Source organism: Myotis myotis, unplaced genomic scaffold (genome assembly GCF_014108235.1).
Source record: "Myotis myotis isolate mMyoMyo1 unplaced genomic scaffold, mMyoMyo1.p scaffold_m19_p_18, whole genome shotgun sequence".
NCBI classification, from domain to species: Eukaryota; Metazoa; Chordata; class Mammalia; order Chiroptera; family Vespertilionidae; genus Myotis; species Myotis myotis.
Genome location: NW_023416322.1, coordinates 26,731,524 through 26,756,641, shown reverse-complemented (window position 1 = coordinate 26,756,641; position 25,118 = coordinate 26,731,524). Strand labels below are relative to the sequence as shown.

The 25,118-nt window shown below is 37.9% G+C and overlaps 1 protein-coding gene across 3 annotated transcripts in view; it reads right to left on the bottom strand.

Moving 5' to 3' along the window:
* The window catches only part of KIFAP3 (kinesin associated protein 3), a 131,950-nt gene that overhangs the window by 33,075 nt on the left and 73,757 nt on the right, over positions 1–25,118 (bottom strand). For all 3 annotated transcript variants that reach the window (XM_036343401.1, XM_036343403.1, XM_036343402.1), the window contains 7 exons: positions 22,951–23,059; positions 20,820–20,932; positions 20,254–20,419; positions 19,348–19,473; positions 17,706–17,804; positions 15,841–15,926; positions 549–738 (listed from right to left, as the gene is read on the bottom strand). In XM_036343401.1, coding sequence (XP_036199294.1) covers positions 549–738; positions 15,841–15,926; positions 17,706–17,804; positions 19,348–19,473; positions 20,254–20,419; positions 20,820–20,932; positions 22,951–23,059 — 889 coding nt within the window. The remainder of the gene's footprint in view (positions 1–548; positions 739–15,840; positions 15,927–17,705; positions 17,805–19,347; positions 19,474–20,253; positions 20,420–20,819; positions 20,933–22,950; positions 23,060–25,118) is intronic.

Below are 25,118 nucleotides of genomic sequence, written 5' to 3'. Positions count from 1 at the left end.
TATGGCAGAATCAACAAGGTTATAACATATGTAAGATTTACCTTGAAAACACTAGCCAAGTTTAGAAGGAAGAATTTATCGCTATAAAGTATCTACATCATCCCAACCAAATAAGAGTCATCAAATAGTTTACTACTTTGAAAATAAAGCAAAACTATGGCAAAAGTAGAGTGTTAAAATGAAATACAGGGAAAACAAAACATAAATTAATAAGTTATACATTTAAATAAAGAAAAATACATATTACACTTTCAAACAGAAGTCAGAAGTCCTGAAGATGTCATTTTAAGTTATATATTCCAGGATGTAATCAATTAAGAGCAATTAATTTTCCTGGCCATGGCCTTTTTTATTGAGATCACATAATAAAAAAGTTATTATTTTGGAAAAATAACAGTGAGTTATTAGGTTTGCCTGGTGAGTATTGATGTTATGTCTGAAATGATTAGCAGAAGACGTTTATACTCTAAAAGAAGTGCTTACGAAGCTTGGGAATGAGCAAGGTTGGCAGATCAAACTAGAATGCAGACAATTGGTTACCATCTTACCTGAGCTGTAGAAAAGGTCAGGTCTTTCAAGAATATCTCCTTCATGGATGTAAGGCTCAATTCGATCATCACCATACAAATATTGCTCACTCTCATCCATCTGACGACTCTCTACCATTTCCAGCCACTGAGAGTTATGCCAGCGGAACTTTTCACTCTGAATTTTCTTAGCCCATTCTTCATCATATTCCTATCGAAAACAAGTAGTCAATTATTACTATGTAAGCCTAGGAAGGAACGCCTTTGACACTCAGATAACAGTACTTTTATCTTGTGGGAATTGGGGGGTGGGGGAGTCAGAGGAAACATTTAAAATACCTGTTCAGAATTATTTTATATAATAATCAATAAAAATAAAATAAGTAAATACATATATTAAAGATATTTCTGTTTGGATTACCAGTTGCTAATGGCAATGTAAAAAATTGGAAAAATCTTAAATTTCACAAATTCTTTATCACTAGACCTTAGGTAGGGAATCAGACTTCAGCTTCCAAAGAGTTTTGTGGCCATTATTTGTGGCACTAATGACAGGTAGGGAAGCATTAAAATTACATCTTTAGCTATGTCTTTTTGTTTAGTTAACAGTTTTCAGTAGGAAGAAAAAGCACTAGTAAAGTATTTCTCCTACTACTGAAATGGTTACTATGGAAAACAAAATAATAATGTTATCTTATTTAGTCATAATTATGTCTATCTCCTGCTTCAGCCATGAATTCCTAAGGAGACTGCCTTATTCACCGCTGTACCTGTAATACCTGTTCACAGAGAACATCTTTGGTGCATATTTTGAAGGACAAAAGGCAAGTTATTCTAAACTTCAGCTGAAGTTATCTAGTTTTCAGCTCTTTCCACAGATTATGGCTACTTCTGACTAATGTATTCACTTAACAATTAATGGACAGTACCATTGATGGCATAGGTGGAAAAAAAAAAGGATTCAGGTATTTCTTATCCTAATACTAGAGTTCTTAGTTTTAAATCCCTGTTACCTCTTTGACACTTTTGTTTATAGTCATCTAAAAAGGAGTTGGAAAAGTGCCAGCTAACAGTACCGTCCTCCAATAGTCAACACAATTAAGATAACAGAGGTAGACCAAAGATACATTTTAGTCAAATTATTGAGCAATTTTCACCCAAAGTTGAGGCTCAAGTCAAAAATTGTCATCATGCCCTAACCGGTTTGGCTCAGTGGATAGAGCGTTGGCCTGCGGACTGAAGGGTCCCAGGTTCGATTCTGGTCAAGGGCATGTACCTTGGTTGCAGGCACATCCCCAGTAGGAGGTGTACAGGAGGCAGCTGATCGATGTTTCTCTCTCATCGATGTTTCTAACTCTCTAGCCCTCTCCCTTCCTCTCTGTAAAAAGTCAATAAAAAATATTTTTAAAAAACCTGTCATCATAAAATGAATTTCTGGGGTGTAAGAATAATCTGAAATTTTATAATAATGGTAATTATTATTTTCTTATTAATAATTTACCTGTTAATTTTTTAAAAGTTTCACAGTATCACTAAATCTTTTAGTGGTATCAGCTTTCAGACTGTCACCTTTGAAACTATATAAATGTTCTTTTACAACAGAGGTTGGTGGAGGTAGGAGATATTCTAGGCTATGGTACTGCTAATGGCAACTTGGCCACTGAATTATTAAACTTTTCTTCTTTCTAATGGTTTTATATTAATATCCTTAATAGCTATCAGTTTATTTCCAAATATAATTATTTAAAATTAAATTATATAGAAGTAGAGCTATGATAAACATTAATTATTACATTTTACTTTAAAAATAATAAACATTTATTTATTTTTCTTTATTAAGGTATTACATATGTGTCCTTATCGCCCCGTTGCCTTCCCCCACCCCACCCCCGCTCATGCCCTCACCAATTCAACTGTTACAATTTCAATACTTAAATCACTGAAGAATATTCTTTATTCGAAGTTTTATTTTCAATGCTAACCTATATTTAAAATTGACAATTTAGATATAAACAATACATCCTAAATCCTCACAGTGATTAGATACAATCATTTAAACAATCATCCAGTTGTTGATCACACATAAGTTGTTCTGATAAAATAAGAAAATTCAGATAAAGCATTTAGAAAACCTGTAAACCAATATTGAAAACACTTAATGTTCACCATTACTGTTAATTAATTGAAGTAACGGCTCTCTAACTTAGGTACTATTCTTATTGCCATTTTAGAAATGAGAAAATGAGGCCCAGAACACTGAAGTAACTTTGGGCAGCATAAATGTTGAAAAGGCAGTTAAATAGAGAATAAATGAACACTTGGCAGGGTCACTGTAGAATGGATTCTTCAGTGAATGCATATAATAAATGACTTCCAAGGTCAACTTTCAGCTCTAAGATTTTTATGAAGGGGTCGAATTGTTGACCAAGCAAGTAGCTTCTGGTCTGGTAAGTATATTACACACTGTATTCTCAATCATGTTTTCTTGACCTGGCCACACATAGGAAGGTGTTAGGGAAAAGGGGAGTTGAAAAAAATAATAGCACAGAAATGTTGTTACAAGTAGTTTCATTGGCTACAGATTTTAGTAGATCACTTTGGTTTTTCAAAATTAAATAAAATACTAAGTGGTGCTAATTATGCAATATGAACACCGTGATTAGCTTTAAAATAATTTAGCCCAAGTGCTAAATGCTAAATATAACTTTGAATCTCTTTAAAGTATATGACTTCAAAAGCACAGTATATAATTTTTGGTTCCACATGTGGCAAAGTTAGCTGCAAAGAAATATTACAGTCATATTAGAAGTGGCCAAATAATTTAAGAATGATCACATATACACTTATAGAAGAAAAGGATGAACTTACTATCCATTAAGGTAAAGAATTTAATGCATAAACAAAAAGCAAGATGATATTTTGGGCAAGAAATTCTAACTGGCCTTTTTTCTAAAAGATAAGTTAGTCACAAGTCACAAAACTCCCAGGATATATGCCTTATAATACCAAAAATCCTATGAAATCTACATTAAATACTGGAACTAATTTAAGTGGTATTGTTTCTTTTATGGATACTAGCTTGTTTCATTTGGCAAGAGGTATAAAACTAACTTTTCATTTTGGTAGAAGAACTTAAAATCTGATTATCTGAATGAAGAAGTATTCAAGGAAGATGATTTAAAAAAACCACATAATTTGACTGTTTTATTATAATTTAAGTTCAAGCATTTAGATTCCTAGTGTAAGAACAGTAGTTAAAACCCAGTCAAGTGCCCTGGCCCTTGTGGCTCAGTGTTAGAGCATCAGCCTGTGCACCGAAGGGTTGAGGGTTCGATTCCCCTCAAGGGTATGTAGGTTCATTCCCCGACCCCTGGGGTGCCTTCAGGAGGCAACCCATCGATGTCTCTCTCTCACATTGATCTTTCTCTCCTTTCTCTCTCTTTCGCTTAAAAAAAAAAATCAATGGAAAAAATATCCTCGGGTTAGTATTAACAACAAAAAAACGCCAATCAAGAGCCCAAAGCCTATAAAATACAGGGTGTGCTATTCTATTAAGAGTAAAACTTGCCTCTTTACTAATAACTGTGAAATGTCAGAGGTAGGTATAATTCAAAAAGTAAATCCTTCAACCACATATCCATAAAGTGTACTTAGCCTAGTAACTAATGCTCTGCACACACATACACACAAATTCATGCTTGTTCTAGGAGTTATCTTATACCCTTCTCATAAAATTGTACTATTGTAATTTAATAATAAAATATATTTAATAAAAGTGTAAATGTGTAATAAAGATGTTATTTTCTTCACAAACAGCCCTTCTAATTAAGCCTTCTTATTGCCTTTCAAGCTTACAGCAATGTTCTTAATGAACCTACACATGCATACCTGAGTTTTTAAATAAAGACTACCTGCACTCCATGCAAACACACAAACCAAAAATATCCGTAAGCATCAGTGGTTAAAATTTGACACGCAAGCATGGCTGGTTAGTGTCTTGGGCACAGACCTAGTACCAAATGTAATAAGACTACCCTTAGGCTAGTCTGAATTCATTTAAAGTTTCATCTTCTTTATAAGTTTATGACTGAACTAGAGGCTCGGTGCACAACTTTGTGCACGGGTGGGGTCCCTTGGCCCGGCCAGCGATTGGGGCCCATTGAGCTGTCTCACCCAGTCAGGACTGGGGCCGGCTGGATGGGGGGATGGACCGTGGGAAGTTGGCTGGCTGGCTGAGGGGAGGGAATGCAGGAAGTTGGCCGGCTGCAGGAGGTTGGCTGTAGGAGTGCACAGACCACCAGGGGGTAGTTCCTGCATTGAGCCTTTGCCCCCTAGTGGTCAGTGCGCATCATAGCTATCATTCAGTCGTCCAGTCATAATGGCCGCTTAGGCTTTTATATATATACTAGAGGCCCGGTGGACAAAAATTTGTGCACTCGGGGGGGAAAAGGGGGTCCCTCAGCCCGGCCTGTGCCCTCTCGCAGTCAGGGACCCCTTGGGAGATAACGACCTGCTGGCTTAGGCCTGCTCCCGGGTGGCAGAGGGCAGGCCCAATCCCTAGATGCAGCCCCTGGTCGGGCTCAGAGCAGGGCCGATTGGGGAATTTGGGCGCCGCCCCGTCATGCACAGAGCAGGGCGGATTGGGAGGTTGCGATGCCACCCTCAGTCATGCTCAGGGTAGGGCCGATTGGGGGGTTGGGGCACCGCCCCCTGTCACACTCAAGGTAGGGTCGATAGGGAGGTTGTGGCGCCAGCTCCTGTCATGCACAGAGCAGGGCCGATCGGGGGGTTGGGGTGCTGCCCCCTGTCATGCACAGGGCAGGCCCCATCAGGGAGGTTGGGGAGCCGCACCCTGTCACACACAGAGCCGCAGGTCAATCAGGGGGTTGGGGAGCTCCCCCGTATCAGGCACAGAGCAGGGCTGATCAGGAGGTTGGGGCGCCTTCCCCGGTCACGAACAGAGCAGGGCGGATAGGGAGGTTGTGGCCCTGCCCCCTGTCACACACCGAGCCGCAGGGTGATCAGGGGGTTTGGGCGCTGCCCCCTGTCATGCTGATCCCAGTGCCGGGAGGCCTTGCGGCTCTGCTGATCCCGGTGCTGGGAGGCATATTACCCTTTTACTATATAGGATAGAGGCCTGGTGCACGTGTGGGGGCCGGCTGGTTTGCCCTGAATGGTGTCCTGGATCAGGGTGGGGGCCCCGCTTGGGTGCCTGGCCAAGTGGCTGATGGCTGTTTTCAGGCTGCCCGCACCCCCTTCATGGTGGGGGTCCCCACTGGGGTTCCTGGCCAGCCTGGATGAGGGGCTGGTGGCTGTTTTCACGCTGCCCACACCCCTTTCAGGGTGGGGGTCACAACTGGAGTGCCTGGCCAGTCTGGATGAGGGGCTGAGGGCTGTTTTCAGGTGGGCCAAGCCTGCAACTGAAGCTCCCAGTCTCTCCTTTTTTCCTTTATTTTATTCTGGGATTTATTTACCTTCTGTAATTGAAACTTTGTTGCGGCTCCAGCTCTGAGGCCGGCTGGCTGAAAGCAGGTTTCTGGGGTTTGTTTAGCTTCTATAATTGCAACATTGTTGCTTAGAGTGCAGCTCAGAGCTGGGCTGCGGCAGGAGGGGAACCTTGGCTTCCTCCATCACTGGAGCAAGCAAGCCTCCTGTTCGCTTCAGCTGCCTGACTGCTGGCCGCCATCTTGGTTAGCAGTTAATTTGCATATCGCCCTGATTAGCCAATAGGAAGCATAGCAGAGGTATGGTTAATTACCATGTTTGTCTATTATTAGGTAGGCTGTAGGTAAACCTATAGAACCAGGGCACCTCTTAACATTTTTTTTTTTAATTAAATCTTTATTGTTCAGATTATTACATTTGTTCCTCTTTTTTCCCCCCATAACTCCCCTCCTCCCAGTTCCCGCCCCACCCTCCGCCCTCACTCCCCACCCACTGTCCTCATCCATAGGTGCATGATTTTTGTCCAGGCTCTTCCCGCATCTCCCACACCCCTTCCCCCCCCCAAGAATAGTCAGTCCATTCCCTTTCTATGTCCCTGATTCTATTACAATCACCAGTTTATTCTGTTCATCAGATTATTTATTCACTTGATTCTTAGATTCACTTGTTGATAGATGCATGTTTGTTGTTCATAATTTGTATCTTTACCTTTTTCTTCTTCTTCCTCTTCTTAAAGGATACCTTTCAGCATTTCATATAATACTGGTTTGGTGGTGATGAACTCCTTTAGCTTTTCCTTATCTGAAGCTCTTTATCTGACCTTCAGTTCTGAATGATAGCTTTGCTGGATAAAGTAATCTTGGTTGTAGGTTCTTGGTATTCATCACTTTGAATATTTCTTGCCATTCCCTTCTGGCCTGCAAAGTTTCTGTTGAGAAATCAGCTGACAGTCGTATGGGTATTCCCTTGTAGTTAACTGAGTTTCTTTCTCTTGCTGCTTTTAAGATTCTCTCTTTGTCTTTTGCTCTTGGCATTTTAATTATGATGTGTCTTGGTGTGGTCCTCTTTGGATTCCTTTTGTTTGGGGTTCTCTGCGCTTCCTGGACCTGTAAGTCTATTTCTTTCACCAGGTGGGGGAAGTTTTCTGTCATTATTTCTTCAAATAGGTTTTCAATATCTTGCTCTCTCTCATCTTCTGGCACCCCTATAATTCTGATGTTGGTACGCTTGAAGCTGTCCCAGAGGCTCCTTACACTATCTTCGTATTTTCGGATTCTTTTTTCATTTTGCTTTTCCAGTTGGGTGTTTTTTGCTTCTTCGCATTTTGAATCTTTGACTTGATTCTTGCGCTTCTCTGGTCTGCTGTTGGGTGTCTGTATAATATTCTTTATTTCAGTCAGTGTATGCTTAATTTCTAGTTGGTTCTTTATCACAACATCGAGGGTCTCATTAGATTTCTTGAGTATCTCACTACATTTATCGGCGGCTTCTAGACAGTTCTTGAGAGACCTTAAAAGTGTGGTTTTGAGCTCTATATCTTCCATTTCTGACATTTGCGTCCTGTTTATCTCCGCATTTTTTTATCTTTTCTTGGTGCACCCCCTAGTGGTCTTTGTGTGCAGTCTTGTTGTAGTTAAGCCTTGATTTTTCTTGGCAATACCGGGGGTGATTTGACCTCCAGGCTAACTGGCTATGAGAGTCCGCTGTGTCTGCAGTGGGAGAGCTTCTTTGCTGGATCTGTAGGGCGGTGCTAATCTAGCGTTTGCCTGAGGCTATCCGGCAAATGGCTCTGCGCAGGGCTTGGGCAGGGCAGGTCCCCGGGGATCTACAGGGTGGGCAGAGCAAGCAGTTATGGCTGCTCTCAGTTCCGTCCCTAGTGGCTCTGCCTCACAGAGTCCCAGCAACCGCTGCAAACCTTAGTGTTTCACTTCAGCACTGCGCCTCCTCTGAGTCTGGGTATGATATTCTCTTTCCTCCTAGTTGTAGAATTTCCACTCAGCCAGCCTTCCTGTGGTTCTGGATGATGTCCATTCCGTCTTTTAGTTGTTTTTTGAAGTGGTTGTTCGAGGCAGCAATCTATGGCGTTAACCTATGCCGCCATCTTGGTTTTTCTCCTCTTAACATTTTAGAGCCAAAAAGTTTGAGTAGCACTGATATAGATTGTAGTGTCATTTTCCTTATTAAAAATAACTTTATTTTGGTTTTAAGTGTTTTTGTACTGTAAAGCCATGGATCTAACTCTCTGTGACTAACAAGGTTAACAGGTGCGTTGCTGTTTACAGGATACCACAATGAAAACATATAGTTGTCTCTTCAGCTTTTCAAACACAAAACAAAACAATCCCCTTCCCCCAGTTTTTCCTTCAGTAAACATGAGACAGAATATGTTATTCTATACCAAGCTGTGTGATCATCTAGGATATAGGAAATTATGTTTTGTGAAAGATCCAACAATGACTACAGATTCCTGCTATAATGAATCCACTACAATAACAAGTGGAGTTTTCATGAGAGTGGCCTTGAGATTTGATAGGTATGTGTGGCTTGTTGTTACAGACCATAGCGAAGATAACAAAAAAACCCTTGACCAAGCAGTATCAAGGCATTAAAGTCTCAAGCAGTTATACCAGGACTTTAAAAAAAATATTTGGCATTTTATGATTATAAAACTGTGTCAGTATTGAAAGTAGCAAATTATAGAAATACCCATAGTCCCTTTACCTAGATAGAACCACAATAAAAAAGAACCAGTTTTCATTGATTTAAATTCCAGTATTAACAGCTAACTTTGGAAAATGTTTTAAAATATATATAATTAAGTTCAGAGGCTAAGTATAAAAATTATCAAGATATTGTACTTGTGCTACTTTGTGATATACAGCCCCAGGTATACTGGAGTTTACCAAATGTAGTATCTAGGGATGAAGCACGTTTGTTATGAGGAACACAAAATTCTTTTAAAGAATTAATTTCTCTTTTCCTTAGTGGTAAACACTGGTTCGAGTCAAATGAGATAGTATTGTTTTGTTATATGATGCTGGCCTTGGATCTTTATGCTTCTGTGACACTGATTTTTATGTTCCAGATTTCTTGAAAATAAAATATTTTAGCTAATGGTTGTTGACTGTTTATTCAGCAAGTGTAGTTAATAGGCTAGTACTGTGGTTCCAAGAGTTTTAGACTTCAAGAAGGTTCAAAAGTAAATGTTGGGAATTGCCATTAAATGTAAATCAACTTCCATCTACTATTGTTATTTTAGAAAAGATCATTTTAACACTAAAAATATAAGCAAGATAATCTGAAAATAGACATATACTTTCCAAAGACAAAACATGTTAACAAGTTTACATTTGCAACTCCTCCCAGCCGTGGTCTCTCTGCATGCATCTGTTTCTCTCTCTCTCTCTCTCTCTCTCTCTCTCTCTCTCTCTCTCTCTCTCTCTCTCCCCCTTCTCCCCCCCCCCTCCATTTTGTATTTCTCCTCCACTTTGGTGAAACACATAGAGCTTTACCCTACTCCCATGGCAAGCGTTCTGGAATCCCAGGCCTCAGCCAACTTCTATGTTATCTTCAATGAGCACAGTTTAGCATCCATGGCAAAATCATAGTTTCTCTGTGTCTCAGAGTCTGAATTTATGTATATTAATAATATGGCATGGTATAATGCAAAGAACATTGGGCTAGGAGACCTGGGTTCTGATTCTGGCTCTGATACTAAGAGAAGTATGTAACCTTTTAAGATATTAAGGTATTTTAATATCTTTTGGCTCAGATTCTTCATTTCTAAAATGAAACAAATCTAAGATTTATTTAAGGTGTAACATTTTATAAATAAAAATCTATGATTAATACCATTACTTATAAAGTTGTTGAAATAATTATTCCCCCAAAACTAAAGAATACTGGCAGTATAAGTTTATTTTAAAAAGTTAAATGGCAACTCTAAATGAATATTCTGTGTCAAAAATTTAATAAATTCAACATATACCAATTAAATCTATTCCCTTTAACCTCTCTGCTCCAAATGTCTACTTTGCTCTTCTATTATCACCCCTCGTTACCAGAAAGTAACTATGGAAATTGAGGGATGTCATAGCTAAGCAATAGCTAAGACATATAAAAATATATCAAGCCATTGTGGAAATACTCTAGGAATATATAGAGTGTCCCTCCAAAAATGTATACACACACTTTGAATAATTATAAAGGCAGTGTTTATTAAAATACATTTCATTATCAAAATTGAGCTATCAGCTGTTACAGTGTGTTTACATTTTTGGGGGACACCTGTAGTTGTTTTCTCCTTATTTTTTCAAATGCTTCTTTTCACAAGGAGTGCACACTGACAGCCGCACTTTTGAGACTTGAGTTTGTCTAATATTTAAAGGTACACAACACTATGTCTTTTATTTTCTTCTCAGCTCCTGACATCATGATCTTAAGCGCTCAGTTTCCATAAATTCTAAAGTGTCATGAAGAACTTATGGTTTGACTTTCTATGGAATGTGCCATCCTTTTTGAAGTCCTATATTGTTGTTTACTACTTAACCCCTGAAACAGTATGAAGCCTTAGCCAGCCTATTATCAGAGCCTGTTCACTATCAGGAAAACTCTGTCACTGGCTTCCGTCACACCTTGTATCTGATTAACACAATACAGGATAACACAGAGCTACATAGATTTGCTCTGTGTCCTAAAATTCTTGATGGAAAACAGACTTTCCTTTCTCCTTTAATGTGGCAGCCCCCTAAGTGAGAATGTAATATGGTTTATTTAATACAATTCTTCGTACTAAATTAAAGCAGATCTAGAGTAATTCAGTTGCTCATTAAGGTTAAGTTAGTAGCTGCTAAAAAGATGCCTTTTATATCTTAGAAATGACTTCTCATAATGATATGTATGTGATATGTATATGTAGATACTCATAATTAAATACATACATAATAGAGATGCTGACTTTTATGCATATATTGCCTATTTTGCAATAATATTATTCCCACTGCTGCCGTTTAGTCTTGACTATGGATGGCATTTTCTAACCAGACCTCACAGTAGAATTATCTCTTCAATCTGTTTAAAGCACCGAGGGGGCTCATATGTGCAATATCACTTTAAATATTATGTTCAGGCAGACCACAAAAGATATAACTGTACAGAATGTAGTTAAGCAAGAAATCATGATCCTTATCTTTCATACTATGCTTGGGTTCTTTTAAATCTAACTGTTGCCAACTAAAAAAAATCAATAAAGTTACATGCATAGGACTGGCAGGGATATACACACATTCACACACACACACATACACATACACACACACACACATATAAAACATACAGTAAGTCCTCACTTAATGTCGTTGATTTATTTTGTGACTTTAATTGAAACATCATACTAAACCAACTGTACTTCAGTTTAATGGATATAAACAAGAGTTAAGTTCCTAGGGCATCTCCTCAATGTTATAAAGAAAGGACTTTGAAGGAATTGACATTATTTGAGGATCTGGTGTGTGTGTGTGTGTGTGTAAATTCTAAAAAGCTGGAAAAAATATCCTAATGTCTGCCTTTCACGTTTATGCAATGTAAAAATGAACTCCAAAAGAGGGCTAGCCAAACTTATCTCATTAAACCCAATTTGACTGCATGAAACTGAGACATAAAAGTCAAAATTATAAATATGAGCAATTAAAATTTGCCAAGATTGTGAAACAAAGAAGAGCCAACTCCATTTACTCTAGAAAGAACATCTTAGAAGTTTCTGTCAACAACTTAGAAATCTGCTCTGTGCCTATAACCAACCTGCAAGTCAATTAACAGTGACTACTCTCTACTCATTTTACCCAATTACTACCCACTCACTGTTTGAAAGCCTGTCCTGAAATAACCTAATTTCTAATGCTAACCCTCTTCCTATTCCTATGAAGCTTCCTCTATAATTTCCCTTTTAAAGATGTAGGAGGCATTTTTAAAATACTCTCCCTTGCTGTAAAGATTATTAATAAATACAGCTTTTCTGTCTGACACAAGCAAGCTTTCCTGGTCATTTTTATGGAGACCATAACAATTGAGGTCTTAGAGGTTACATGTAAGCCTACATTGATTTATCTCATTTCAATGCACCAGTCTTATTTAATATGATTTTGTCTATCCTGGAATGAAGATAACACCTGTTTTCCAAGTTTAAAATACTGGAGCTAGCTATTAATTCCAGATAATTGAAATCCACACAATCTGCCCATGATCACAGAGTTCCTCAAAGAAAAAGGGCCGCCACTGAAAATGTCAGCAATGCAAGCCTGTGTTAGTACCAAATCACTTGGGCCTGTGGCTGACTATGGACAACAAACATTAATCTTTACTAGAGAACTCGGTACATTCCTTTTCCTGTTAACATCCTGTAGCCACAGTGTGCCATTGGTATGGAACATGTATGGGCAGGGCCATGTACTTGTACTGCTCCCGGAAGGCCAGCTCACATCTAGAACTCTCGTGTTCCATAGAGTCCCAATGGTAAACTTTTACGTTTTAGGGACTTTATGTTGTGGAGTTTTGTAGTCCCCGTGTCTACCTTAGTGTCTGGAACACAGTATGTGCTTTATAAACATGTATTACATGTATGAAAACCCAGTAAAATCAGGGGAGGAATTCACTTGGCAACTGGGGAAGAATTTATGTGGTTCTCAAATACTTCAAAGTTGAGGAAGCACTGAAGTGTAAAAATCTATCTGGGTTTTTAGGAGCTCTCCATGTATAGAGGGTTTTGTTCTTCCCTTCAAGATTCCCAAAGCTTGGAGGAGTCTCTGCCTGATGAAACTACATGTAAGGCCCTAGTCAGACAGGCGACAACTTGCTGATGCGGCCACAGAGACCACACCACCAAATATGTAATACTCCATGGTACAAAGACTACTATCACTACACATCTGTTTTAGTTCACCAATTCAGGCCTTGGGCCCAAATATATTAAACAAATCATCACTAACATAACATTTCCATAATTATGGGGACAAGTACTTAATTGCAGTAGGCATATTTCCTTAATAGTTGTAAGGCATCTAATTTTTCTTAGTATTATTCTACACTGTCTTAAGTGAAAAAGAAGTTTGTTTTCTTAAAGATAAGTTGCTTTAAGCTATAAAATTCTCATTTTTGGGTATTTTTTATTAGTTTAGGACATAGTCATGCTGAGATACTGGGAAATCAAATCTAGAGGTAAAAAGAGTTGTAAGAGATCATCCACTTCCATCCTAGGCTGTGGTTATTTGGTTCTTACTGATGTAACTGGACAGAGACTTCACATTCTCCCTGACAGCCCATTTCTAGTGTTTCATCATCATTGCTGCGCCTAATCAAAGTTTCCCCTGTTTCAAATTAAGTCAATTTCCTCTTGTTTTGCTCTTGAAAAAGATTCAGGACAAGCAAATAGACCCTGAGTCATGATCAGTAAGAGTCTGGGCTCAAAGAACCAAAAACTGGCAGCTATGTCCCAAGTGGCTTGAGAAGCTGTCTTTTTACTGATGCATTAAAATGCCCACTCCTCAAATTTCTCCCAAATACAGAGGTCCAGTGAGCTAGGAGTATAACTGTGGTCTGAGGTTAGCTGATAAATTGAATTCAAACCCAAATAAGTTACCACAGTTCAGAACACGAGTAACTGAACAGATGAGGCACTTCTGTACTGGAAAAGGCTGCTCCCTCTTTAAGGCACTCTCCTAACCGGGTCTTTTAGCTAATTGCCCTATTCAATTAATTGTTCTGATATGAACTTTTAAAATGCAAATTCAGCCATTTGCAGGATAACCTTAAACTACAAATAGTAATATGTCCGACTAAAATATATACTCCAAATAACTTCCCACACTTAAAATCCAAACAGTGAACAGATTATCTTCCCATACCATTTTAAAAATTAAAATGAACAGAAAATAGCCTAATTATCTGTACTAAAAAAAGTGAAATGTTGATCCAGAGATTTAATCTACATATAAACTTAACTAGGTCTCAGTTTTGGTCTAGTCTGAAACAGCAAACTGAGTGACTATCATATGGTAAATGCTTCATACACATCTTCTCCATTCCTTACAGTAATTCTCTAATCCTTAGGAGTCACTGTAAACGCAATCTTCACTAAGTTAAATAAATTGCCTGAGATTATTCAGCAGGTGGGAGCACTTGAGTCAGTTGTATTCTAGATGCAATGTCAACAAGACGAAGCTGCCACTTCCCAGAGGCCAAAAGTTACCATCAGAACCCCAACCCAACTGAGAAGAGGAGAAAAATGTTTTGGAAAGAAGCTGCTCCCACTGGTGCTGTTCCCAACTATCAAGCTAAAACTGAACCAGGGCCTTGAATCTTTTTAGGTGTATAACAGACAAAGGTAAAGAAACATCCTTCCAGCAGAACATGGCAGTTTCCAGAGCTGGTGCCCTTCTACGAGCTATACCAGATAACCTCTCTTCTAAAAGATTCAGCTATGAATATGACTCAGTTGACTGGAACAGCAGCACTTCAAATCACATGAATATGAACCTTCGGATTACTTGTTCACAATTTTTAAAAACTGATTCAAGTGATCAGACAGCATCACAGGGAGCCTTATATAGTAGCTGATCTATCACCATTTCAATTTGCCCATACTTCCTCGGAGGAAGGACTGGTCACTATGATGCGCACTGACCACCAGGGGGCAGACACTCAACGCAGGAACTGCCCCCTGGTGGTTATTGTGCTCACACAGGGGGAGTGCAGCTCAGCCAGTAGTCGGGCTCATGGCTGGCCAGTGCAGCTAAGGTGGTGGGACCTTCTCCAGCCTCTGCGGCAGCGCTAAGGATGTCCCACCGCTGTCAGTCGGACATGCCCCGAGGGCTCTGGAACTGCAAGAGGCGCAAGCCGGGCTGAGGGACCCATTTGAATTTCATGCACCAGGCCTCTAGTATATAATAGTGACATCAGTGATGTAGTAAAAAAAAGTACGAGTCATGAAATTGTTCTCTAGGAGTAGTAAACAGTCTCTGTTCATAAATCCTGTGACCAGTGGCCCACATGTATGAAACATCCTGATAAAACACGGCTTTAACATTAAAGTTTCCCTATTGTAATTTAGAGAGCAAAGCTAAAATTTCAATGTACTCATTTAGTTTTAAACCAATAATGATATAATCAGTCAAATCCAAAGAGCAGATGATATAAAATAAGATGAATTTCTGAAATAAAATATGGGAAACTGACAAAAAGTATCTGCTGGTGGTTGTCCAATATCATAATGAGATCACTAGCAGAAATGTCAACTCAGAAAATTTGCAATAAAATTGTTAAAGAACTTTGAATAATATTCTGATCCTTTTAAAATACTTAAGTTTAACTCTGAAAACTACTGAATAGTCTATATTAAAGTATCTTTTTACAGGGTGAGCCAAAATAAAAGTATAAATACAGTTCCAAGAAGGAAGCAAGCAGTTTGTGTGTAGCACTATCTGTTATATGTGAAAAAAATATTTAAAGTAATCTGGTATCTGGCACATCCCATACACCAAAAGGTTGCCAGTTCAATTCCCAGTCAGGGCACATGGCCAGGTTGCTGGTTTGGTCCCCAGTGGGGGTGAGTGCAGGAGGCAACCGATTGATGTTTTCCTCCCTCCCTTCCTCCCTCTTTTTCTCTCTAAAATCAATAAAAACATATTTTAAAAAAAGTTAAGAGCCCAAAGTCTTAAAAATGTTTTAAAAATGAATTTTTTATCACTGTATTTTCTGAGATTTACCGAAAGACAAATTTGTCTTTATATTGAATGCAATGTTCTAAATAGGTGTATGTCTTTTTTCTCCCCAGATGAAGACTATTATAATTTGTGTAGAAAGATAAATTACTTACCGCTATAATATCTAATGTATTATCACAGACCTTTCGGATTTCATTATTTTTATCATGCATCAGATCAATAAGATATGCTGGAGCCTCTGAATAAAGTGGTTAAAGATACAAATGACATTTGAGACTGAGGCTATTCAATCCTATTAGAAAATCCCGCATTTCACAACATTCAAATGATAACTTGAAATTTAACTGCAAATTTTAAAATAAAAACATTAATAAAAGATGGCCAGAAACATTTTATATTTCATTTGTTTAAAAAAAAAGAATGAGAAAGAAAAAAAACCAACTAGATAAAAATGGGTAAGAAAAACAGCCAGTAAATTTTAGAAAATACAAGGCCATATTTTTGAAAACATGAAAATAGTTAAAAAGGTAGCTCTACAGCTGTGTAGCTATAAAAGCTTTCTTGATCTATCTGGCCCTGCTAAAAGTCCAGGGAGTGAATTTCACAGTAAAAGAGCAACAGAAAAGAATCTGCCAAATTCCATATATGGTTATTATAAGAAAAAGAAAACAAAACATTTTTACATAAAAAATAAAAACTGCAATCCAATACCCCCAAAAGAGATAAAATAGAGAAACCAATAGTATATGAAAGAATATATGTCAAAATTAGAAAACTTTGAAATAATTCAGGAAAGAAATAAAAATCATTTAAGGTATAAAAAAACTAAATTTATAACAGCACAAGAGCAAATAAAAATAACAGATAAAACTTTAGGAGAAATAGAAGGTAAAAAGGAAGAAAAAATTTAAAATTAAAGAATAAATGAAAAGAGAGAACAATTAGAAACATATTAAAGGTGGGAAAAGACGATCCAACACAACAAATCTCAAGAAGACAACCAAAGCAATAGGACAGGACAAATAATAAAAACTATAATTCAAGAAAACTGGATTATAATTTTATATTTCTTATTTAATTGTCTAACTCTCCAATAGTCTATAAAGTCCTTGAGTACCTTCAACGCTTAAAACATTGTTATATGGTTAGCACTAGATATATATTTGTATAATAAATGATTAGTTGTGTATGGTAAAAGGGACAGCAGACACAAAATTTTCAGCTATGGGACTGGGAGGATGATACTGTTATTACCCGCTGTGAATACAGAGGGTAGGCTGTTTTTCAGGTGAAGATGTTGGCGATATCTGGAATCCTTTTAGATGCAATAATGATAAACTACCACTTACTGAGTAAATCTCTGTGCTGGAAACTATTATAGCACATTAAATTCATTAGTACTTATAACAATTCTATAATGAAGAAGGTCTTCTTTCTATCCTATATAATAAAAGGCTAATATGCAAACTGTCCCCTTGACCGGAAGTTTGACTGGGAGTTTGATCAGTGGGAGGGGCTGGCCAGCCAACTGCTGTGACCCTTCTCCCCGGCCAGCCCCGTCCCCACCCCCGATTGGCTCCCTCACCCCAATCGAGGGCTGGCCAACCACCCATGGCCCCTCCCACCCGCCGGCCTGGCCCAATCGGCCCTGATCAGGGCGGGCCGGCAGGACCCCACCTGTGCACAAATTCATGCACCAGGCCTCTAGTTTAGTAATATTATGGCCATTTTATAGATGCAAGATTGTATGTTCAAGCAGGTTAAGTAGTGTATCCAAGATCCTGCAGCTAATAAGTAGTAAAAGGTAATTAAAAATTACCTTTAGGATTATGTGATTATAACAATTCTTAAGCTACACCATACTATGCTTCCATGAAATATAGCTTGCCTTATAAATGTATTTCAGAGCTTGATATTTTCTACATTATTTGAATATTTGCAAGAAAAAAAATACCTAAAGATGCATCTCTTAATATATATATAATGTCATTATTTATTGTAAACATTGAAAGGATACGTGTTTCTTTAATTATGACATCTCTCGTGGCTTGGTGGAAAACCATCTGATAGAAGACATAAATTATCTGGCACACAAATTCATCATCTTCTTGTTGAGCTGAAGGAAACAGAAAACTTTCAATAAAAGAATATTATGTTTATATACAAATTAAAAAACACTGAATAAAAAACCTAAAAGTGCCAAGGAGACTAATAAAAGACAACTAGTTTAAATTACTTATAATATATGGGTGGCACATGTTACTTATGTCTTAGGTGTTTTTCTAAATTACATGATGATAACATTGAGGAATTTTTTAATAATATACGTTTTCAGAAGTTTTAGTAAATTTGGTTGTAAACTAAATAGGCTAAATTACTTTGGAATATAAAGATAAAAAAATAAGATTTTGAAAAAGAGAAATTATATCATATCTGAGTTTAAACCAGACTACATGAGATTACTTATCTCAAAAGCCCCGGTTGGACGAACTGAGGAACAAGATTGTTTTAAGAGAATAGTAACAGTGCTTCTTAATAGTTTATACTGTCTTTTGTCACCAGGTATGAAGAAATTGATTAAATTAGCCATAATGTAAAATGGCAACACATCTCCACTTGTTTTATTTCTTGTCCGTCATAAGAATTATTTAAACAACTCTAATTTGTGAAATAAATTTGGTTCTATTTTCCTCACCAGGAACCAAATAGGCTGATAGCTTGATCCTGGACTTCCCAGTCTCCAGAAATGTCTGTTTAAGACAACCAGCCTGTGGAACTTAGTTAATGACCACCTGAGAGCAGGCTAATATAAGGTCCCAAAAAATGTGACTCTAATGAATAATATTAGATTCAGACAAATTTTGTGTCCAATATGGAGAACAATAAACCCATTAAGAGGAATACAAGGGGAAGGGGAAGGCTCTAAGAAGGTTAAGCATATACATGCATAAATTTGTATTTATAAGACTGGACCAGAAATAACAAAGATATGAGGGAGAGTCTTTGGTATGGGAGACAATAAGAGTAAGGACTCTAAAATTAGAAACCTGGATTTACTAATGATCTATTTGGGTTTAGAAAGGAAAATGCTCACAAGTGAGTGTCCTAGATTAAGGTAAAATTCAACACAGCAACATTGTCAATTCTTTGATATTACTCTAGCTCAGTGGTTCTCAACCTTCCTAATGCCGCAACCCTTTAATACAGTTCTTCACGTTGTGGTGACCCCCAGCCATAAAATTATTTTCGTTGCTGCTTCATAACTGTAATTTTGCTGCTGTTATGGATCGTAATGTAAATATCTGATATGCAGGATGTATTTTCATTGCTACAAATTGAACATAATTAAAGCATAGTGATTAATCACAAAAACAATATGTAATTATGTATGTGTTTCCGATGGTCTTAGGTGACCCGTGAAAGGGTCATTCGACCCCCAAAGGGGTCGGGACCCACAGGTTGAGAACCGCTGCTCTAGCTAATCCCAGTAAGAGTTATATTTAATTCATTTTTCATAACTATATAACTTAAGTTGCTAAAAGATCATTAATGTACCAAGTTAAAGAACATTATGATTCCAAATTCTATTCATATTTAAAAATTTAAATAACCTATTAATATGTTAGCATACAAATAAATTAAGATAAATTATAATTCACCATTCAGCAGTTCAATGAGTGCAGGGATTATCCCAGACTTGGCTAGCAATGCAGCACAAGAGTCATCCATAGACACAGTTCCAATCATTATCACTACTTCCAAAACGAGGTCATCTTCTGCAGTACCTGATAAAGTCAGATCACAGAACATTTTCATTCACAGAAAAAATAAAAGATACTGAAAGCTAAATCAATTCTTATGAATCCTTAAGATGGTTATATATCTGTCTTTTTCCAAATTTCCATTTTTACTGATGATAGTTTGTGGTGGGAGGGGAGGGGGCAGCAGAGACATAGAAATTACTCTTTGGAAATAAAAGAGAATGACAATTTAAACACAGAAAGTAGAAGACTCACTTGAACGCTCTGAAGAACTTTGTGTGTGTATGTACATGGTTTGCAGAAAGGAATGGCATTTGGTCATTTCAAAAAGGCAGGATTAAAAAAATAAGAAAGGAGGCAGAATGGGAACAGGAAAATAATATTTATTGTTAGGAAAAAAGAATACATACATGTAAGAGTGACCACCTTACTGGAAAAAAGAAACTAGAACTTGATTAAGTTCTAGTGATTAAGCATCAACCTATGAACCAGGAGGGCACAGTTCGATTCTGGTCAGGGCACATGCCTGGGTTGCAGGCTCGATCCCCAGTGTGGGGCGTGCAGGAGGCAGCCGATCAATGATTCTCCTTCATAATTAATGTTTTATCTCTCTCACTCTCTCCTTTCCTCTCTGTAATCAATAAAATGTTAAAAAAGAAAAAAGAAAAAAAAGAAACTAGAACTTGAGGTATGGGAGAAATTTGTCACTATAATAATGGCCACAAAATAATGCTCTAGCCCCCTTATCCACAACATAAAGAAATAACTTTATGGTAAGACTAAAGTGAAATGATCAGCAGAGACCTGGTTTTAGTTTATCCTTGAGGTACGGAACCAGCTTGTACTCCTTCAGCACCAATTCCCAGTCTAAGTCTGGAATGGTCAAGTTTGCAAGTGTTCCCAAACACTCAATCACAAACTCCTCCTCTTCGTCATTAGAGATCTGGGCTGCAAGATCCCCAACATAATCCTGTAGAAAATATAATTTTAATACAAATATAATATAATTTCTGCAGAGGAACCGCTCTAATAATTCAACCCTTTGGAAAGAAAAATAAGTATCAAATGTGATTCCCTTGTTTTAATAATTTTGAGCTGAATTACTAGGAGAGCCTATGGTGAACTGGTTTAAGGCAAGAAAACTGGAGTGAGGACAGAAGGGTTAGGGGTAGGGATCGTAAAACAAAAACATCATAAAAACCTAGGTTTAAATTTCTAGGAGTTATTCTTACAAAGAAGTTGTTGATAGAAAGCCAACTTGGGTCATGAGTTAATATTTGATGAGAGCTCAGTAAAAGTTATATTTCCAAATGGATCACTTTAAAGCTTCAATTCGCAGGCCATTACAATAGGTCAAAAATTATACTTACAATAAATAAGTTTTTAGTTGGTCCATCATGCTGAGAAATGTTCCTAATCATTTTCATTAGCAGTGGGTCCTTGAATTTCAGAGCCCTCTTCATGAGCATCTTTAGCCCATTTCCTGGTACAGAAACACCAAAGATTCCCCAGTTTAAATAAGGTATACTAAGTTAAATCATTTTTTTTTTTTGCTTATAGTTCACAAAAATTCCATAATTTATATGCAGTAATGTGCATACACCTTAAGTGTCCAATAGATTTTGGTGGTGGTGGTGGGGTTAAACTACACCTGAGGATATTTTTTCCACTGATTTTTAGAAGGAATGGAAGAGAGAGAGAGAGTGGGTGAGACAGAGAGAAAGAGGAACATCAATGTGAGAGAGAGAGACACATCAATTGGTTGCCTCCTGCACGTATCTGATTGGGTTTGGGAATTAAGCCTGCAAGCCAGGTACATGTCCTTTACTGGGAATCGAGCCTATGTCCCTTCATGTTCAGGCCAATGCTCTAACCACTTAGCATACTGGCCAGGGCTCCAATAGATTAATTTAAAAAATATTTTTATTGATTTCAGAGAGGAAGGGGGGGGGGAAGAGAGAGATAGAAATACCAATGATGACAGAGAATCATTGATCGGCTGCCTTCTGCATGCCTCCCACTGGGGATCAAACTTGCAACCCGGACATACGATATATGCCCGACCGGGAATTGAAGACTATAAATTGAAGACCAGAAATTGAACTGTGACCTCCTGGTTCACATGTTGACACTCAACCTCTGAGCCACCCTAGCTGGGCCTCCAATAGATTCATTTCGATAAACGTATACTGCTATGTAATTCACACACACAACATATAGAATATTTCTATTTGCTCCAGAATCCCCTATGCCCAGCCAATATTATTCCCCAAATTCAATCACTTTTCTTCTTCTCTTCTATTCCTTCTCTTTCTTCTTATTAAACATAGATTAGTTTTGCTTATTCTAGAATTTTCATAAATGTAATCAGAGTATGGGCTCTTTTGTGTATAGAATATGGGCCACACATTTTAAAAATGTACATGTTAGTTGACCTAGAAAAACTACTTCTAGGAATTCATCCTAAGAATATAAAAATGAAAATGTGGAAAACCTCAGAAAAGGGAAAACCACTTCATTTTTTTTTTTTTATTAGTGTCCTCATCCCCCCCATTAACCCCCAACCTCCCCCCCCCCCCATTTCATTGTTGTTTGTCACAGAAAAGAAGTGGTAGCAAATTAAACAACCAAATTAGCAGATTAAACTATGGAAAATAGTTTAATGGATTATTTTGTAGCTATTGGTAAGTATGTTTTATAAAAATATTTAACCACATGGAATGATATTTCATATATTATTAACTTAAAGACTATCACCATACATAGAGAAGAACCCCATTTTAATTTAAAAATATATAGAAGCAGCCCAGCTGGCATGGCTGAGTGGTTGAGCATAGACCTATAAACCAGAAGGTCACGGCTTGATTTCCGGTCAGGGCATATGCCCAGGTTGTAGGCTCAATCCCCAGTGTGAGACGTGCAGGAGGCAGCCAACTGATGATTCTCTCATCATTAATATTTCTCTCTCTCTGCTTCTGCCTTTCTCTTTGAAATCAATAAAAATATACAAAAAATTAAAAAAATATAGAAGCATTGCATCAAAATTTTACCTATGATTACCTCTAAATAGGGAGAGTAAACACTTAATTTTTTCCTATTTGCTTATTTGTATTTTTTGTAACAAACATGTATACTTTTCAAATAAGAAAAAAACTATCAAGGGGACTCTGCAATATCATAATGCATGACAAGCAATTTTGCAAAGATACTATAGAAACAAATACCTAACACTTATGTATTATACTATCTTACAATGCAATGAATTACTCTGAAAATTAAAAGTTTTTTTTTTCATATAGAAAGTATTTTAAAAAATCAAATTTCAATTAAGGGTAACTGACCTTATTACTGAAGTGTGTTTCTACTCATGATATCAGAATATTCTGAGTCTATCTGACCTTTTAGGGTTATAGCTATAATTTTACTTACTTATTACCTATTTTCTATCATATGCCAATTGCCATATGATAGAGGTTATCTATGAAGCTCAAAGGCACTAACCTTCACAGATAAGCTGTACATTCCTTTTATTAGCAGCAAGATTAATGCAGAAAGAAATCAGTTCCAAGTCAATTCGTTCATCTGAACATTCAAAGAGCATCTTCATTAACTATTAAGAAGCACAGGGAATATTTTTACTCAAAAAGATACAAAAAACCCCCGAATCACCATTTTATCACAATGTGTTAACTTAGATTGCATGTTGGAAATAATATAACACAATTACATTTTCAGTACATAGCTGTGGCACACTGACTATTGAATAACTAAATGAATAAATGGTTAATGAACAACTGCATTAAATATAAACTTCCAAGTAAAGTGGAGGATACAGAAGAAATATTAAATAAAGCCTATGCATTTAAGGAATTTAAAATTGTGCAGACATAGAGCATTCTGAGCAAAGAAAACACGTTGGCCAAATTTACAAGACAGGAAAGAACATGATTCCACTGAAGAACTAAAAGAAGATAAAACATGGTCGGAGTGAGGGAAACAGTGTTGAGAGGTAAGATGGTAAAAGCCAGATCACAGGGTCTTGAAGTACATGTTAACGATTTAGGGCTTCTAAAGATAATGGAAAGCCATTAAAAGATTCTAAATAAGGAAAATGTCAGGATAAGATCCGGGTTTTAAAAATATCTGGCCAGTGTAGAAAATAGACTGAAACAGGGTAAGAAAACCACAGGAAAATCAGCTAGAAGGCTAGAGGAAACATGCAGGTAGAATATGGCTTCTTGGACTAGGGAGAGTAGTGGAGATAGAGGTAAAAGGAACGCTAGATCTATATTTAGGAAAAAGAGTCAAAATGGGATTGAATAACTGACTAGATGTTGGGATTGGAGAGGAAGAGTCAAAGATGACTCCTGGTTTCTGCATCAACATGGATGGTAGTGCCAACATTTACCAAAAAAGAGAAACTAAAGTAGGCATGTTAAAGGGAAGATAGTAATTTTGATTTTAGATATGTTGAGTTTAAGCAGCCTATTTAAGAGTCTAGTACAGCTATTCAATGAAGATAATAAAGGCAAGCCTAAATTTAGAAGAAATGTTTGGACTGGAAGTATAATCTATAGGAACTGCCACATCTCTATATAAAAGCCTAATATGCAAATTGTCCCCTCGGGAGTTCGACCAGGAGTTTGATTGCTCACTATGATGGGTGCTGACCACCAGGGGGTGGCGCGAAACGAAGGAAGGCCCAGGCTGGCAGCCAGCAGCTGGGGAAGGAAGGTGCCGGCCGGCAGCCAGAAGGCCCCAATCAGCCTTGATCGCCGGCCAGGCCTTGGAACCCTACCTGTGCATGAATTTCATGCACTGGGCCTCTAGTATTCTTGATAACTGAAGCTGCAGGCTGGATCCAACTATTTGGGCATGGGTATAAAATAAGAAAAGAATTCTATTTAAGGTTAAGAAAAAAGGGAGAGGGTCAGAGAAGTAGCAGACAGAAAAGTAGAAAGGAAAAGGTAGGCTACCTATGCCATTCAACAGTAATCTAGATTTTTCATAAGAGATAGAGGCTATCATAAAGGAGAAATGAACAAACTTTGTGCTGTAGTTTTGAAAAGCTAGTCTTCTATTATTAATAAATCAGAAAATTAAGTTAGTGTATATTATCTATATACTAGAGGCCCGGTGCATGGAATTTGTGCACTCAAGGCAGTCCCTCAGCTTGGCCTGCGCCCTCTCACAGTCCAGGAGCTCTCTGCCAGCTTAAAACAAATGGGGGAGCGGGCCTAAGCCAGCAGTCAGACATCCTTAGCATTGTGCTCCCCAGCCCTGAGCCCAGCTGACGCCAGGAGCAGATGCAAGCAGCATTTCCCTGTGGGAGCGCACTGACCACCAGGGGTCAGCTCCTGCATTGGCTGTCTGCTCGCTGGTGGTCAGTGCACATCCAAGTGAGCAGTTGAGCGGCCTTAGCATATCTTTAGCACATTATGCTTTGACTGGTTGAATAGCCAACTGGACAACTGGGCATTTAGCATATTAGGCTTTTATTATCCTACTAAAAGCCCGTTGCACGAAGATTCTCGCAATAGGCCTTCCTTCCCCTGGCTGCTGGCACCGGTTTTCCTCTGGCACCTGGGACCCAGACCTTTGGTCCGGCCGCAGTGGAGAAGCCAAGCCCCTTCAGTCTTCACTCTTCACTCCAGCTGGAGCCTTCAGTC